Source organism: Saccostrea cucullata, unplaced genomic scaffold (genome assembly GCF_032062105.1).
Source record: "Saccostrea cucullata isolate Sc308-1 unplaced genomic scaffold, CSIRO_AGI_Scuc_v1 ctg654, whole genome shotgun sequence".
NCBI classification, from domain to species: domain Eukaryota; kingdom Metazoa; phylum Mollusca; class Bivalvia; order Ostreida; family Ostreidae; genus Saccostrea; species Saccostrea cuccullata.
The window spans coordinates 204,728-221,229 of record NW_026926499.1 but is presented as its reverse complement, the minus strand read 5'-3'; the positions used below and the strand labels follow the sequence as shown (position 1 = coordinate 221,229).

General features: G+C 36.4%; 3 protein-coding genes across 4 annotated transcripts; 2 read left to right on the top strand and 1 right to left on the bottom strand.

Moving 5' to 3' along the window:
- Nucleotides 1-938: 938 nt before the first annotated feature.
- Nucleotides 939-4,279, bottom strand: LOC134271855 (uncharacterized). The gene is made up of 4 exons (XM_062754068.1): nt 3,920-4,279; nt 3,431-3,535; nt 3,260-3,318; nt 939-3,037 (listed from the first exon to the last, which is right to left on the bottom strand). Exons 1-4 carry the CDS (start codon nt 4,068-4,070, stop codon nt 1,490-1,492), a joined length of 1,863 nt encoding a protein of 620 aa, XP_062610052.1. The 5' UTR covers nt 4,071-4,279; the 3' UTR covers nt 939-1,489.
- A 244-nt stretch (nt 4,280-4,523) lies between these two features.
- LOC134271856 (uncharacterized) lies at nt 4,524-6,114 on the top strand. 2 transcript variants are annotated; one of them, XM_062754069.1, is made up of 3 exons: nt 4,524-4,860; nt 5,065-5,160; nt 5,609-6,114. In XM_062754069.1, the coding sequence occupies exons 1-3, from the start codon at nt 4,722-4,724 to the stop codon at nt 5,953-5,955; spliced, it is 582 nt and encodes a 193-aa protein (XP_062610053.1). In that variant the 5' UTR covers nt 4,524-4,721; the 3' UTR covers nt 5,956-6,114. The 2 variants fall into 2 exon arrangements, with proteins under 2 accessions (XP_062610053.1, XP_062610054.1); XM_062754070.1 differs by having other exon boundaries at nt 4,525-4,864; nt 5,069-5,160.
- A 1,714-nt stretch (nt 6,115-7,828) lies between these two features.
- Nucleotides 7,829-15,349, top strand: LOC134271839 (uncharacterized). Its single transcript, XM_062754051.1, has 3 exons — nt 7,829-7,973; nt 8,263-14,930; nt 15,222-15,349. The coding sequence occupies exon 2, from the start codon at nt 8,474-8,476 to the stop codon at nt 14,330-14,332; it is 5,859 nt and encodes a 1,952-aa protein (XP_062610035.1). The 5' UTR covers nt 7,829-7,973; nt 8,263-8,473; the 3' UTR covers nt 14,333-14,930; nt 15,222-15,349.
- Nucleotides 15,350-16,502: the final 1,153 nt, after the last annotated feature.

Below are 16,502 nucleotides of genomic sequence, written 5' to 3'. Positions count from 1 at the left end.
CTTTTCTCATTTTAACAATTTACACTTTAAAACGTGACGTTTAGTTGTGACGCGGCGACATCCCTTATGTTTAATATTTTAAACGTCTATAAAATAGATTTAATTAAACGTTATTCAATGAAAATCTCAATTTTGATTAAATTTACTTTTATGCATCTTTTGGTATAAGATATTTGATAATATGACGCCAAATACTAAAGATATTGACACAGTGACATTACTTTTGGATCAACCCTCGTATTAAATTCAATTTGTGGACAAAGTTCCTATTATTATAATAAAACACTATAGTATAACAATTATGACGACAACACTTTTCGGAAAAAAAATTTCCATAAAAAAATATTCTGTTGTTTAAAAATAATTCCTCTGTAATTGAGCCTGGTACCTAAGTCCTAAGTATCCTAACGAAAAGTTACTTCGTATGGAGCGATCAGCAAACCAAACAATTAAACTATTTTCTAGTGAGAAGCTAATTTATCCTTACCTAACCTTACATGTAATAATTAGGACTGAATATCATCTTAAGGAACGCCCTCAAAATGAAAAAAAAGTCTTATCCCATATCCCCAAACTGAAATTGCTTTTTACGGACCTCATAATACTTTAATTTGTGGGATATAACTTTCATATACTTGCATGTGAGATTGTTGCAAATTGTGGTGATTTTAAATAAATGGAAAATCCTGGTTAGGAATCAGGAATCAAAATCCATATAAGAATTTGAACCTGAAATTGTTGCTCTTACTTTGGGATGATCTTTGAATTAATGTTCCTCGTCCTTAAAGAGGTTTTCACAGAATAAATGTATAGTACGTACGTAGTACCGTTTTATGTATCATGGTCACTCGAAACCATGACTTTTTTTGTCCGTAGTTTGTGTTCAAGAGAGTTTTCATAGACGGGTATTTATCCCCAATAAAATAAATAACAATAAATACTAGTAACACGTTTATTAGGTACATTATAGTAAATTCTTATTCACAAGAAGAAGACAAGAGATGGGAAAACATCAATATAAACTATAAACATCTTCAAAAAATTCTATGTACTACGGCATTGATGTATTTGTGACGTTAAAAACAAGAATATTTGATAAATTCTAGCACTAAATCAAGCTTAATAACAATCCAACAACCCATTTCAAAGTTACTTAATATATAAACACAATAAATTTTTAAATGTAATTAAGGGCACATGCATCTTTTTAAAAAATCATTCATATTCTGCAATGTCTATCAAGCAGTTGTTGATATTAAAACAAAATTTCTGTATATGAACATTAATTTACTTTTTTTCAAGGAAAAACAGTAGATAATTTTACTAATACAATGTATTTTAAAAAAAATACAATAACAGCATGTTTAACGTTATACCTTTCATATCAAATCCATAACAAAGCACACAAAACCTAATGTTAGACCTGAGTAATAGCTTTAAAATAAAAAGGAAACGTGCGTCCATTTCGATTTCGTTTGTCGGGGGCCTTTTACCACGGACAGTCACGTGGACGCATTCTTCTCTCCCCACAAGATGTAATATTCTCCCCGATATTGCGTGGAAATTCGGGCGACAGAAAACGGACTCTTTCCTGACGACATCCTTGACGACGCAGCATTCTTCGATGCTGACGCTCGAAGTCGTGCCCACGTGATCTTCCTAGGAATTCTCGTCCACATCTTCTTCCCCACGGTTTGTTTCCTTGATCTGCACTGTACTGGTTGAGAATCCTGTCAAGTTTCCGTGCTAGTTTTCTGGGCCTCATTCCATCGTCATTCATTCGAACTTTCAAAGTGAGGATTCGTATGCCGTGTTCTTTAGTATTTCTGCATTTTGTGGAAGCATCTCTATCCGTAGATTGATGGTGTACCTTTATTTTACATTTTCTTTGTCGTTTTGTTTCCATTTCATCCTCTTCAGTCATTTCACGGATTATGGCGGGGTTTTCCTGGGCTTCACCAGAGTGCCTTCTGCGCCCACATCTGTGCTTGCAGTGATACTTCTTTTTGCTTGTCTCCCCTGATTGGTTCTCATCTGTTTCATCATCCCCGCCATGATATCGACGGTGTCTGCAATTTCTCCTTCTACTGACACCTGTTCCTGTGTCTCTTTCTTCGGTGCCTTCTTTACTCTCCTCACTGCTCTTTGTCCCTACATCCGATTCTTCAGTACCCTCTATATCCTCCTCAAGGGTCATTGTTTCAACAAGTTCTGAAATTTCAGGCTCCTGGCTATGTTCATTCTTGGAAGCAGGATCATTGACGTTCTGTGACTTTTCATTTGCAAGCATAGCTGCTCTTCTTTGATAGCTTTTACAGCGCCGTCCAAGACACCTCTTCTCTTCTCCACAGGTGGAATCCATAAAATATTTGCAGACAGAACCGTCTTCCTTGATCTTGAGCCATATTTTTGCATTTTGGAATCTACGGTGTCTGTATCTCGGAGAAGTTTGAATCTCGTCATCTTTTTCCTGCCTACACACAGGGACGGATGTTGACCGTGTGCATCTTTTTCCATACATCATCATTCCGAAATCGTTAAGATTTCTTCCAAAACGACGAGTAGGTGGAGCCGAATTAGCTCGCTTGCCACATCTTTTCCCTAGGCAACATTCCCGATTTCTCCTTCTTGAGCGGCAACTACCGCGCGCCATATATGCATCATCCAACCTCTCTCTAAAATGTCGGGCAGAACGCTGATTGCACCTCCGACGCCAGTAGTTCCCGTTCCAACGACAACAAGAGCCAGGCTTTTCGTGGCAGCCTTCACTGGACATTGGATTCCGACGACTGCCACATCCGGTTCGGAATCGATCGATGCCATCACCAGGTTGATCAAATCTTTCACGTTTCTCAAATTTGCGACGCATAAACCTTCGCATCCTCCTTTCAGAGAGAGGTTGATCTTTGTCCGGGTGCTGCTCGGCTCGTCTGAACCTACGAAGTGGCAGTGGACCCTGACCTTGACCAAATCCTCTCCAATAACGTCGGCGGCGCTCCCTCCTCCTGATTCCATATTCTTCCGGAGCCAACGTATCCTTCAATTAAAAAAATAATATTAGGATTGAAATTCTAAATGTTTAGATTAGTGATAAGAAATCTCAGGGAATAGGATTCTAACTCGAAATTTACATTGAAGATTATATTGTTTTTTTTTCAAATTGTTTATGTCAGAAAATGTATTCTCTTGCAGAAAGAGTAAAAACTAAGAAAAACATCCGTCAACGGACCGAAGCACACTCTAGACATTATAAGCTTACCTTTTCATTACCAGGATTATCATCATTAAATTTCATGTCCCCTTCCGGTTTGGAACGATCTACAAAATACAAAAATGTATTAAGAAACATATAAATAAAGAGGGCTTTTTATTCAGAAAAAAACTCAAAGCAATATGCCTAAATTCATTTGAAAGTCGGTGAAGCATTTACCTTCGATTCTACGAAGAAAAAATCTCAGGGTCTCCTCGGTTGCGCTTTTATTCGCCTCTTGAAACTCCTCAGAACTCGACATCGTGATAAAATCACCCTCATCATCTAAAAATTTAATCAATACCGGGTATGTTTTAATTAAATAAATTCCATTCCATTCATTTCAAAATAATATAGAATAAATAATGATATATTGGGAACAATTGTTTGGGAGAAATATATATAAAACTTTTCATAAACTAGAGAAGTGGGTTGTCATATTCCTTCGTAATGTGTCTGGAGAGATTTTCACAACTTTAAATTTTTCAAACCGCTTTTTATACAACACATGTTAATGGTTTCAAATTTACTATGTTATTTAGGCAGTATTTTCACTTACAATCGGTTTCCTTTCTATCTCATTGCAGTTATGTATAAAGTGGGAAAAGGCAGTCTACACTACTAATTAAATGGAGGATTATAAGTTAAATATAAAAAGACTGATCTTACCTTTCCAATGGAACGTAAAAGTCCCAGTCGTTTCTCCGAACAACTCTGACACTTTTCTCTCTAATTCAGCAAAATCCGGATCATTTTCCAGCGTCGTCCGTCGTATTTCTGGCTCTCCGGCAGACATCAGGGTGACTTTCACTTTCAGCATGATTTATTGATACACGTGGTTTTGTTTACAAACAAATAATAACTTGAATTAGTTTCTATTGATGAGAAAGTTTGTACCAGTACCTTTTCGGAATTTGATAGTCTTATACGTTCAGCTGCTATCAAAATATTCACCTGGGCGCTTCTACGCTCAATGGCGCTTTGGGCGCCTTTATATAGGCGCCGAGTGGTTAGTCATGTGATTGGTATTTCGTAATCGAGTCACGTGAGGGGTCATGGTAAGTTCACGTATCATTAATATTCATTATTCAAAAGGTTTAATAAACAATATTTCTTTACTTACATTACTTTTCTGCTAGCTAAAGATGCAGAAATATAGGTTAAAATAAATCATTACATAATACATTGCAGATAATGCCTAAAAATTAAGATATAATGACTTAGAAGACATGCTAATTTAAATATTCATTATGTGTGGGTTGGCGGAAGTACAAGATTTAGAACATTCTTGATATTTTTAGAATTAATCACATGACTATTATTAGCGCCCTATAAAAGCGCCTGTTGGCGCAAAAGCGCACTTATTGACGCTTATACCTTTTTAGGAAAATTACATTGATTTACATTTGTTAGTAAAAAGAACTGAATAATTTTATATACACTCAAATAAATACTTGTAAACACGTGGAAAATGAAAATAAATATTATATCAGAAAAAGGTATATTTCATGTAATTGATTTTGTCGAGGGGAGTCCAGACTATACATCGTTGGTGTCAGAAATCAAAGAAAATTTTCCTCATATACAGAGGTACACTCTTCAATGGAAAGGTATGTAAACAGAACTATAAATAGTACAATCCATAAATAAACAATATCTTAATTTCGTTGTTTTTATTGGTGCATGAATTTGTTTTCAAACCAGATATATTTTTATGATAATCTTTGAAAATGTAAATGAATCATATGTTTAGTGGAGGTTATGTAATATTATTATATTAAAAAAATTGAGATTTAAAAAAAAATAAATTACAGACAGTGATGGAGATATGATTACGCTTTCCTCCCAAGAAGAGCTGAACGAAGCGATTACCTATAGAACACAGGAGGATCTCAATATCTATATAACAGGTATACCTAATTAAGAAACTCTATCTAATGTTTTATCACTCCTTAAAAAATTGCCTCATGATAATGTACCCCTTGAAAATACTGGACACTCTCGCACACCAAATTAACTTTATCCTAGATGCGAGTGATTTAATCGAAATATATAGCAATTTTAATTAATTGTTGGCACTTAATGGAAAGACGAAAAAGAATGTTATAAAATTGATGTATGCACATTCCATATTTTGTTTCGTTTTAGACAATAAGAAGTGAGGCAGACGACGAGAAAATATAACATCTCAGTTTTTATGTATAATCAGCCGAAAATGAAATATTAAAAAAAACAACTTTTATAAATGTACATTATCGATATCATGTAACGTATGTTAGAAAGCAAAAAAAAAAAGGAAAAGAAAAAATCTTGATCTGTCTTTGTTATTGGTTAATTTAAATATTTTCTCTTTTTCAGAATTCTCTGACGAAAATTTGAGTGGGTTGTACGGTACAGAAGAGATTGGTTTCAACAGAGGTGATAGTATCACACATCACAATACACATCAAACAAATCCACGCTGGGACAGAATAAAATGTTGTAAAAGAGCGGAAGCAGTAACGGAGGAAACTCCAGATAGCCTGCCGGATTTCTTTTCAACATCTAGAGTTCCGTGTAAAATCAAGAGACGTCTGAAGCGGGGCGACAGGAAGCGTCTTCGTCATCGGTTTCCAGCAACCACGTGCTATCCACGTCACAGAAATGGCGGGAGGAAACGTCTGCGTGATGTAAATAAATCACTAGAAAACATGTCCATTTCATGATCTACATTGCGTTGAAACAGAGTTGTAGTTGATGATTTATTACTCAAAACTTGTAGCTGATCGGCAGTGCATGCAATGCCTGGAATATCATATTTTAGTTTCATTATTGATGTTTCAAATGTATTTTAGACAAAATATTAAATAAATGCAGAATTCCTAGTTTCTTGCTTATCTATCATGTGTTTTTGAGATTGAAAAAGCGTGTGTCGGGGGTTGGGGGTGTTGAAAACTAGAGTCACAGTGAGCACTGAGCTCAAGAATGCTCCTACCTTTCTGATCGACATATTTCATTTTATCAAATAAAATCTGCAATTTGACTATTTTTGCAGATACTATCTAATACTAGAGGTACTGTGAGCAATGAGCTCATTAAATGATGTCCTTCCATATGAATATAATGGCAGTGTTCATAATTTTGAAAAAATATAGCTTTCATAAACTCTTAGAATTGAGAAACGTCTTCTCAGAGCGGGGGATTGTCCTCGCCTTGTACGCCTCCATTCTTTGATGAGACTTTCACAGAATCTTTATTGCATGTTGCCATTGTGCACCTCCTATTTTTACTTTTTGAACCGACATATATTTTGGGTTTCTCATAGCTATTAAATAAAACATGGACACTGTCATTATATTCATATGGGAGGCAGGGGGTATCATAATATAAAAAGTGCATAATAGCATTATTAAGGGTACCCTTCAACAGTTCAATCTTATACAATGACAGATCAATGTTTCGACATGGGAAACACGAAATATGTGTCGATAAAAAAATAAAATAGATGCGCAATGGCACTATGTAACATTCTGTGAAAGTTTCATTACAATTCATTTGGGTATATGAGTTGTGGATAAAAAATGGGTTACCAAAAGAGTAAAAGATGGATGGATAGTCCGATCACTTTCTACCCTCCCACTTTTCAAAGGGGGGGGGGTTATATCTGGAGCTACTATAAGCTAAAGCACTGAGCTCATTAAATGATACCCTGCCTCTCAAATCATTATAATGGCAAAGTCATTCAAGGCCGTAACTACCATTGAGGCAAGTGAGGCAAATGCCTCACTAAATTTTTAGAGTTTTCTGAAGAGTAAAAAAAATTACATTGAACTTATGAATTATGTGTGTCTTCGTGCAAAATTAATATTTCCAACTTTTGTTTCAATTTCTGTAAATCCTTCATCTCACCAGGTACCTCATTTTCATTTAGAACGCATGTAAAATATAATTCAAAATGTTTGTTTTGTAAATTGTTTGATTGTTTAAAATTCCTTCTAAGAATTTCTCATTCATATTGAGACACCACTACTTGACGGTGGAGGGCTGCAAGTTTTAAATTTGCACTGAAGATGATTCAACAATGAGAGATCTTTTTGTGCCATCATTTACTGCGACATAGGACCTCAGTTTTTACGGTCTCGTCCGAAGTCCTGACCGGTCTCCACATCCCGCAGTGGGATTCGAGCCCGCGATGAAAGGACTTAGTCTGTTACTCTAGAGCATTGTGGCAACGCACTTTGAAAAAATTACGCACTTTGAAAAAAAATCTTCAAAGTGCGTTAAAATTGGGACAATATCAACGCACTTTGAAAAAATTTTTCAAAGTGCGTTAAATTTGGGACCAACTCAACGCACTTTGAAAAAAAATTTCAAAGTGCGTTAAGATTCTACATCAATATATTTTACCATGGAGACACTTAACGCACTTTAAAAAAAATCATATTTTAGTCATGGAAAGATTTTATTTGTTATTTTACTTATTTATCTTTCAAAAAACTAAGCCTAATCCTAACTTCAAAAAGAATTGATTTACTCTCATCGAAAAGAGGAGAAGACGGTATAAGATCCCTCAGTCCAAATCTTTATCTTTCCTGTGCTGTTATGCGATCATTATGTTTAATTTGATCGGGTTTGGTATTTCATTTTTTGTAAACTGGTGTATAAAATTATCTCCTTTGACTGAAGATTCATTGTCCGTGCAGTTTTAGCGCCATTAGTTTGTCGGGGTAGCCAAGTCACAAATGTAAGTTTTATACTTATTCTTTTTGATAATTTGGTTCAAGAATTTATTTGAATTGTAACATTTTAAAGGTTTATTGCTATACAGATTTGCGTATGGAAATTTATTATTTATTTTCTAGTGTAAACTTTGTAATTCTTTCTGCAAGTTTGTAATTTTATTTGCTTGGCTAGACTATTGTATTTTTGGTATTTTTGAAGGTGAATTTTCTTATTTACTAGTGTTTAAATGAACTTGTAACATTTTTGAGCTGTGTAACATCATATTTATGAAAGTTATTGTTATTTTGTAGCTTCTTACCGCTAGACGCTATACGCTATACGTTATACATTACCATCGTTAGTTACCATCGTCAGTTGTCATCATACATCATACAGTTTACTTAAGACTTACAAGATGTGAATAAAAGTATAAACTGTTTCCAGTGCTTTGCGTGGTGTATCATTAGCGGTTAACTATGCAAAGGGCAGAATAGTAAGAAGATTTACTCTGGCTACTCGACAATGGCCGACAAACCTGATCCAGGAGAACCTGATCCAGGGAATATAGAGCACGGAACACATGAACCTGCTCCAGGAGAGACTGATCCAGTGAAACACAGTTCTATACTACAGGATGATGAGCGAGTTTACAGACACAGGCAAAAAACAACGGCAGGCCAGGACCTTTATCTTAATAAAATTGACGACTATCAAAGGAAGTTAAGTAAACTATGGAGGAAAATGGAAGACTCTCTTATTCTCATTGATCAATCTAAGGATAGTGACTTAAAGAAGTTGAGAAAAATTGAAGATGATCTTATAAAACTTCATACAAAATATTCTAGAGTAAGTGAAGAATACCTGTCTTATTTGAAAAGACATTCAGATCGTGAAAGGTTAGAAAAAACGTCGCACGATTTACAACGAAAAGAAGGTGTCATTGACTCTGTACTGAAACAGATGGAAAATTTAAAGTTAGAGGCAGCAGAACATCTGTCACAAAGAATGTCGGAAAAAGGCTCATCACATGGTTCTTCCATAGGATCACAGATCGACAAGAAGGAATGGACTGAAAATTACGTAACCGCTCATTTCAGTGGAAATTTGCAAAGTGATAATATTCCTAAGGACATCGAACTACCTCCAAATAATCTTCCTCCAATCAATCCTTTGTCCTTTGAATCACCCAGAGAAAAACTTAACGTTCAAGCAACGCCAAAACCAGAGAAACCATATATGTTGAACCCATTAGCACCTTCCTTCGTACCAGATCTTCATCTAAGTGAAACAAAGAAAGATGACCCTATGTTAGGAGGACTTGTCCAATTCTTGTTGAAGAAAGATTTGTTGCTCACTCGTTTTAGTAAGTTTACTGACAATCCTGAACAATACACTGTGTGGAAAACAAGCTTCAAAAACATCGTTAAAGAACTTAATGTGTCTGCGTTTGAGGAAATGGACTTGCTTGTAAAATGGCTCGGACCGACATCTGCCAACTTTGCGTCAAGCATTAGAGCTTCAAATGTTCATTCGCCAGAGAGAGGACTTCGTAAAATATGGGAGCGACTACAAGAAAGATATGGTCGTCCAGAAATGGTTGAAGCAGCACTAAAGAAAAAGTTAGACAACTTTCCCAAACTTACTACAAAAGACATGAACAAGTTGTATGATTTGTTAGACATTCTGTCTGAATTAGAATCAACCAAATGTGATGAACACTATTCTCATTCACTGTCGTACTTTGACACATCAACAGGAATCATTCCTATTGTCAACAAACTACCCTATGCTCTGCAAGAAAAGTGGACAAATCGTGCAGCCACATACAAGAAACAGTATGGTGTGCCATTCCCACCATTAACATTTTTTATTGACTTTGTTAGAGATATGAGTCAAATGAAGAATGACCCGGCATTCATGTATGAAAGTTCACGAACATCAGCTAGTTCAACACCAAAGAAAGAAAATAAGAAAGACTTTATTGTGAATCGCAAGACTTATGTACAGCATGAAACTATGAAACGTTGTCCAATACATAAAGCTGAACATTCGTTACTGAATTGCAGACAGTTTCTAAGCAGAACACCTGAAGATCAACGCAAGTTCTTGAAAGAGAAACATATATGTTTCAAGTGTTGTGAATCGACTAGTCATGGATCACGTGACTGCAAAGTGAAAGTAAAGTGTGAAAAATGTGGCAGTACAAGTCACCGGACATTAATGCACTTTGACAGATTGAAGAAGATGTATGACAATCCTGTTGAACCTACAGTAGAGCATGGCGGGGAGAGTCAATCGTCTGAAAACGTGTCATCCAAATGTACAGTGTTATGTGACAAACCTTCCATTGGACGTTCATGTGGAAAAATTGTCTTGGTAAATGTTTGTCTTCAAGATCAACCCAGTAAAGTTGAAAAAGTCTACGCCATATTGGATGATCAGAGCAACAGAACTCTTATTTCTCCAAGTTTATGTGATCGTCTAAATGTACATGGACCTTCTACCCAGTATTTGCTTTCATCATGTGCAGGAACAACCACCATGGCAGGAAGAAGGATTGATGGCTTACGTGTCGAGTCAGTGTCAAACAGTTATCAGTGTGAACTTCCTGTAGCAATTGAGTGTGATGAAATCCCTAATGAGAGATCAGAAATTCCCACGCCAGATGTTGCATTTTTCCACAAACATTTGAACGCAATTGCACATCAAATACCTTCATTTGAAGAAAACGTTAAAATAGAACTTTTAATTGGCAGAGATGTTCCAGAAGTACATCATGTGTTGGATCAAATTACTGGACCAAGAGGAGCCCCATTCGCTCAAAAGTTAGGATTAGGATGGGTGATAATTGGTGATGTCTGTCTTGGAAAAGTACACGAGCCTGACCATGTGAATGTAATGAAAACTTCAGTTCTTAGCGATGGACGTGTGACACAATTTGAACCATGTGAAAACCATTTTCATGTGAAAGAATTTCATACATCAGAAACATGTGACTATTTATTCCACCGATCACGTGATGATGACAAGTTAGGTTTGTCTGTGGAAGACCGTAAATTCCTATCTATCATGGATCAAGAGTTCCAGAGGGATCAAAACGGCAAATGGATTGCTCCACTTCCATTTCGTTCACCAAGGCCCGTTTTACCAAATAATCGTCCACAAGCATGGAGAAGAGCACAGATTCTGGACGCAAGTCTGCAGAGAGATGAAGTGAAAAGAACTCATTTCATTGAATTTATGAAGAAAGTGTTGGACAGTGGTGCCGCAGAAGTAGCCCCTACTCTCGGTGCAGATAAAAAAGAAGTTTGGTACCTTCCTATCTTTGGTGTGTACCACCCAAAGAAGCCAAACCAAGTGAGAGGAGTATTTGATTCTTCTGCAGTCTACGAGGGAATCTCGCTCAACAAAGTGTTGATGAAAGGACCTGACCTTACTAACAGTCTCCTTGGAATATTGATTCGCTTCCGCAAAGACAAATATGCTGTCATTGCTGACATAGAACAGATGTTCTACCAGTTTTACGTAAAGGAGGAACAAAGAGACTTTCTTAGATTCTTCTGGTATAAGGATAATAATCCAGAACTTCCCCTCATCGAGTACCGAATGTGTGTACACGTATTTGGCAATGCTCCATCTCCGGCAATAGCAACATACGGCCTGAGGAAAGTAGCAGAAAACTGTATAGACTCTTACGGTTCTGATGTGAATGACTTTGTGCTCAAAAACTTTTATGTAGATGATGGTTTAGTGTCGGCACCATCTCGAGAAAAAGTGTTGGATTTAGTTTTGCGTACGAAAACAGCATTACATGATATGGGCAAGATCCGCCTACATAAGATTGCTTCAAATGACTGGGAAATTTTGAACAGTTTTTGTGAAGAAGACTTGAACAAGAATCTTAAAGATATTCAGTTTGGAGAAAATACTTCTGTGTTGCCTATCCAACATAGTCTCGGTCTATCATGGGACTTAAATACAGACTGTTTTGTGTTTCAAATTCAAGAAGATGAAAAACCACACACTCGACGAGGAATGCTTTCATTTCTTAACAGCATTTTTGACCCACTTGGATTTCTGTCGCCTATTACAATAGCAGGGAAAATTCTCCTTAGAGAAACAACTGGTATTGATTGGGACCAGCCTCTACCAACCTCTCTAGACTCCAAGTGGAAGGACTGGAAAACATCTCTGAAAGATATACATGAACAGAGGATTCCACGAATGTATTTACCTGTATCTTTGAGCGATCTCAGCAACGTAGAATTGCACGTTTTCTCTGATGCATCAGAAAAAGCCATTGCAGCTGCCGCATATCTAAAAGTCGTAGATGCAGACAACAATACCTACCTTGGATTCATTCTAGGAAAGTCCAAATTAGCGCCAGTCAAAGGACATACTATTCCCAGATTAGAATTGTGTGGAGCCGTCCTTGCATCAGAAATCGGAAATAGTGTATTAGAACAGTTAGACATGAAACCTAGTGTGGTGAAGTACTATACAGACAGTAAAGTTGTTCTGGGATACCTTCATAATGAGACAAAACGATTCTACACGTATGTATCAAATCGTGTGTGCAAAATACTGAAAAGAACTTCTGCTGAACAGTGGAATTACGTACCATCTAGCAAAAATCCAGCAGACTGTGCTACACGAGAAAATACATCATGTGAACAACTTACAAGCAGTGAATGGCTACAAGGACCTCGATGGCTTTTAGAACAGTGTAATGATGATGAGACCATTGAAGATTTGCAATACCCATTAATTGATGCAGAGGATGACAAAGAAATTCGACCAGAAGTCAAAGTCACAAAAACTACTGTTGAAACATCCAAGAAACCTTCTAGTTTAACAGAACTGTGTGAAAAATATTCAGACTGGAGAACTCTAATCAAATCAATTGCTATTTTTCGGCATATCGTCCAAACATTCAAACACAAACTTCATCATGTGTGTTCTGGATGGCATGTGTGCAGAGAAAGTACAAGTGTTCAGTCATGTCAAGATGCTGAAAAATTCCTATTAAGAGAATTACAGAAACAGTTTTTCAGCAAAGAGATTCAGTGTCTAAAGGAAAAGAGCTCTCTACCAAAGAACAGTACGATTTCAGCTCTTTGTCCATTTTTGGATGGTGATGATCTACTTAGAGTTGGTGGGCGACTCAACAATGTGAAACATGTTCTACCAACAGGAGAAATCAATCCGATCATAGTTCCTAAAAACCACCATATCACTACACTTCTCGTAAGGTTCTACCATGAATCCGTCAGACATCAAGGTAGACATATTACTGAAGGAGCCCTTCGGCAGAATGGATTCTGGTTGATCAGTGCAAAACGAACTGTATCATCATACATTCACAAGTGTGTTACATGTAAGAAATTGCGCGGAAAACTTGAATATCAAAAGATGGCTGATCTACCGTGTGATAGACTTACATCTGGTCCTCCCTTCACATCAGTCGGGATAGATACATTTGGCCCATGGAAAGTGGTAGCTAGAAGAACACGTGGTGGAGTGATCAACAGCAAGCGATGGGCTATTATATTCAGCTGTTTGTCTACGAGAGCAGTTCATATAGAGATCATAGAAGAAATGTCAAGTTCTTCATTTATTAACGCTTTACGTCGCTTTGAGTCATTACGTGGACCTGTGAAAGTGTTCAGATCCGACAGAGGCACAAACTTTGTTGGTGCAACAGATGAACTTGGCATACAAGCGTTAAATGTGGAAGATGGACCCATCAGTAACTATTTAAATCAAACTAAAGCAGTGTGGATTTTTAATTCCCCTCATTCGTCCCACATGGGAGGTTCATGGGAACGCATGATTGGTCTGACTAGGAGGATTCTTGATTCCATGCTCCTGGATCCAAATGCTAAACAGTTAACTCACGAGTCCTTAACTACTTTCATGGCAGAAGTGTGCGCCATTATGAATTCCAGACCTTTGGTACCGATTTCTACAGATCCGGAATCAACACTCGTACTCAGTCCTGCGATGCTATTGACAGGAAAAGTGAACTTCTTACCTGTGTTACCAGAAAGCGTCGACACAAAAGACATGTATCGTGCACAATGGAAACATGTACAAGTACTTTCCGACATATTTTGGAAACACTGGAGACAAGATTACCTACACAATTTACAGTACCGACGCAAATGGAGAGATGACCAACCAAATTTGAAAATCGGTGACGTAATTCTTTTGAAAGATGCAGCAGTGAATCGCGTCAATTGGCCTTTAGGTGTGATAACCGAAACTTTTGAAAGCAGTGATGGTAAAGTCCGCAAAGCTCGCGTTCGTGTTCGAAAGGATGGACAGAATGTGATTTACACGCGTCCTGTATGTGAAATGGTTTTCCTTACAAGAGGATAGGAAAATTCTGTGATGTGAAATAGTGTTATCAACAAATTGTGTCATTTGTGATGTCATGTTCCATGATAATTGTGTTCCACAAAATATTATCTGTAAAATGTCGTGACAGATGTTAATGTAAATGTCATGTGTTGAGTACATGCATGTTGTTTTATCATGATCCATGGTAAAATAGAAGCTATTTTGATAATTCGATGTTTCATCAAGATTCATGAAGTATTGTTGATAATTTCAGTCATGTGTGTTTACTGTGTTTCATAGTGAATATTGTTACCTATCATGTTCCATGATATTGATATTTTTTGAATTTGATGGTCCATCAAGTTTCTTAATTGTCATTTCTTAGAACGTACGTTACTATTGTCCGGAAAGCGTTCCGCTACACTTTGTATATACTTGTATGTAAGTTTGTTTAATTTGGTAATATTTTAAATATTAGACGGGGAGTGTGCTGTTATGCGATCATTATGTTTAATTTGATCGGGTTTGGTATTTCATTTTTTGTAAACTGGTGTATAAAATTATCTCCTTTGACTGAAGATTCATTGTCCGTGCAGTTTTAGCGCCATTAGTTTGTCGGGGTAGCCAAGTCACAAATGTAAGTTTTATACTTATTCTTTTTGATAATTTGGTTCAAGAATTAAGTTGAATTGTAACAAATTTTAAGGTTTATTGCTATTCAGATTTGCATATGGAAATTTATTATTTATTTTCAAGTGTAAACTTTGTAATTCTTTCTGGAAGTTTGTAATTTTATTTGCTTGGCTAGATTATTGTATTTTTGGTATTTTTTGAAGGTGAATTTTCTTATTTACTAGTGTTAAAATGAACTTGTAACATTTTTGAGCTGTGTTACATCATATTTATGAAAGTTATTGTTATTTTGTAGCTTCTTACCGCTAGACGCTATACGCTATACGTTATACATTACCATCGTTAGTTACCATCGTCAGTTGTCATCATACATCATACAGTTTACTTAAGACTTACAAGATGTGAATAAAAGTATAAACTGTTTCCAGTGCTTTGCGTGGTGTATCATTAGCGGTTAACTATGCAAAGGGCAGAATATTTCCAATACATAGGTGTCGGTAATAAACGGGGGAGGGGAGCAATAAACCTAAAAAGGGTACGCTGCATTTTCAATGCTTATACGATGTATATATCTTTCCAAAATAAGTGAGGGGCTTAGCCCCCATCCCCTCCCCTGGACCTTCGCCCAGTCTCGATGTCGATGCTATTCCCCATTTTCAAAAGGTGAGTTATTTCCCCTGAAGGGAACTCTTTTACTGTGTTTAATACGCATGCGCTATAAATTAAGTCACTTCCGCGGACGTTCTTGATGTTCGTGGTGTAATGCCTCTGTCATATGAAAAAATGTTATTGTGTTTGTGAAAAAAAGAAATCTTTACCGATTCGTATTTTTTTTAAATTGCCCACTCATAGTCTCTTTCTGGATTTGTATTAATCTGTGTAGTACTATAATAAGGTGCTGTGTGACCCCCCCCCCCCTTACAAAAAATGAAACAAATTACTGATAAAATGCTGACACATATTCGAATAGGCCTATTAAAAAAAGCTAATAAGCTAAATTTCGGTAGTGGATATTCTGCAGACGGATCATCATTATTTACAAAATGTGCGGAACAAATTTTTAGTTATAAAGTTTTTACGAATTAATCTAGCCTGCTTCAGCCATATTTTCTTTGTATCTCTAGGAATTTTTTGGTGACTGATGACATGTCCATCTCTGAAATTGCTGCATATACAGCAGTAGTTCTCTTCCGCGACCGATACCAAGGCACTGCGTTTTTGCTCGATTGTATGTCATAACATAGAACTTTTACTTACAAGAACACATTTGGTGACAATTAAAGTCCTATTTCATTTGAATTAACAGTGTTTCTAGAATTTTTTATTTGTAAAATAATTGATTCACTATATAGTATTAAAACTTTGAATGGAATTCTAAATGAATAATTTAATCTCATGTCCTTATCTAACGAAGAAAGACTAATTAAAATAGCATTGACCTGAATTCGTGTTACATATGTCGTATAAAGTCTGAGCTGCATTTAATCAAAGTTTTAGTGAAGGATCTAAGCATATATACATGTATATTCCCGAGTAAAATGCACATTTTGTTTTAGATCAGAGAATTGAGAGCAGA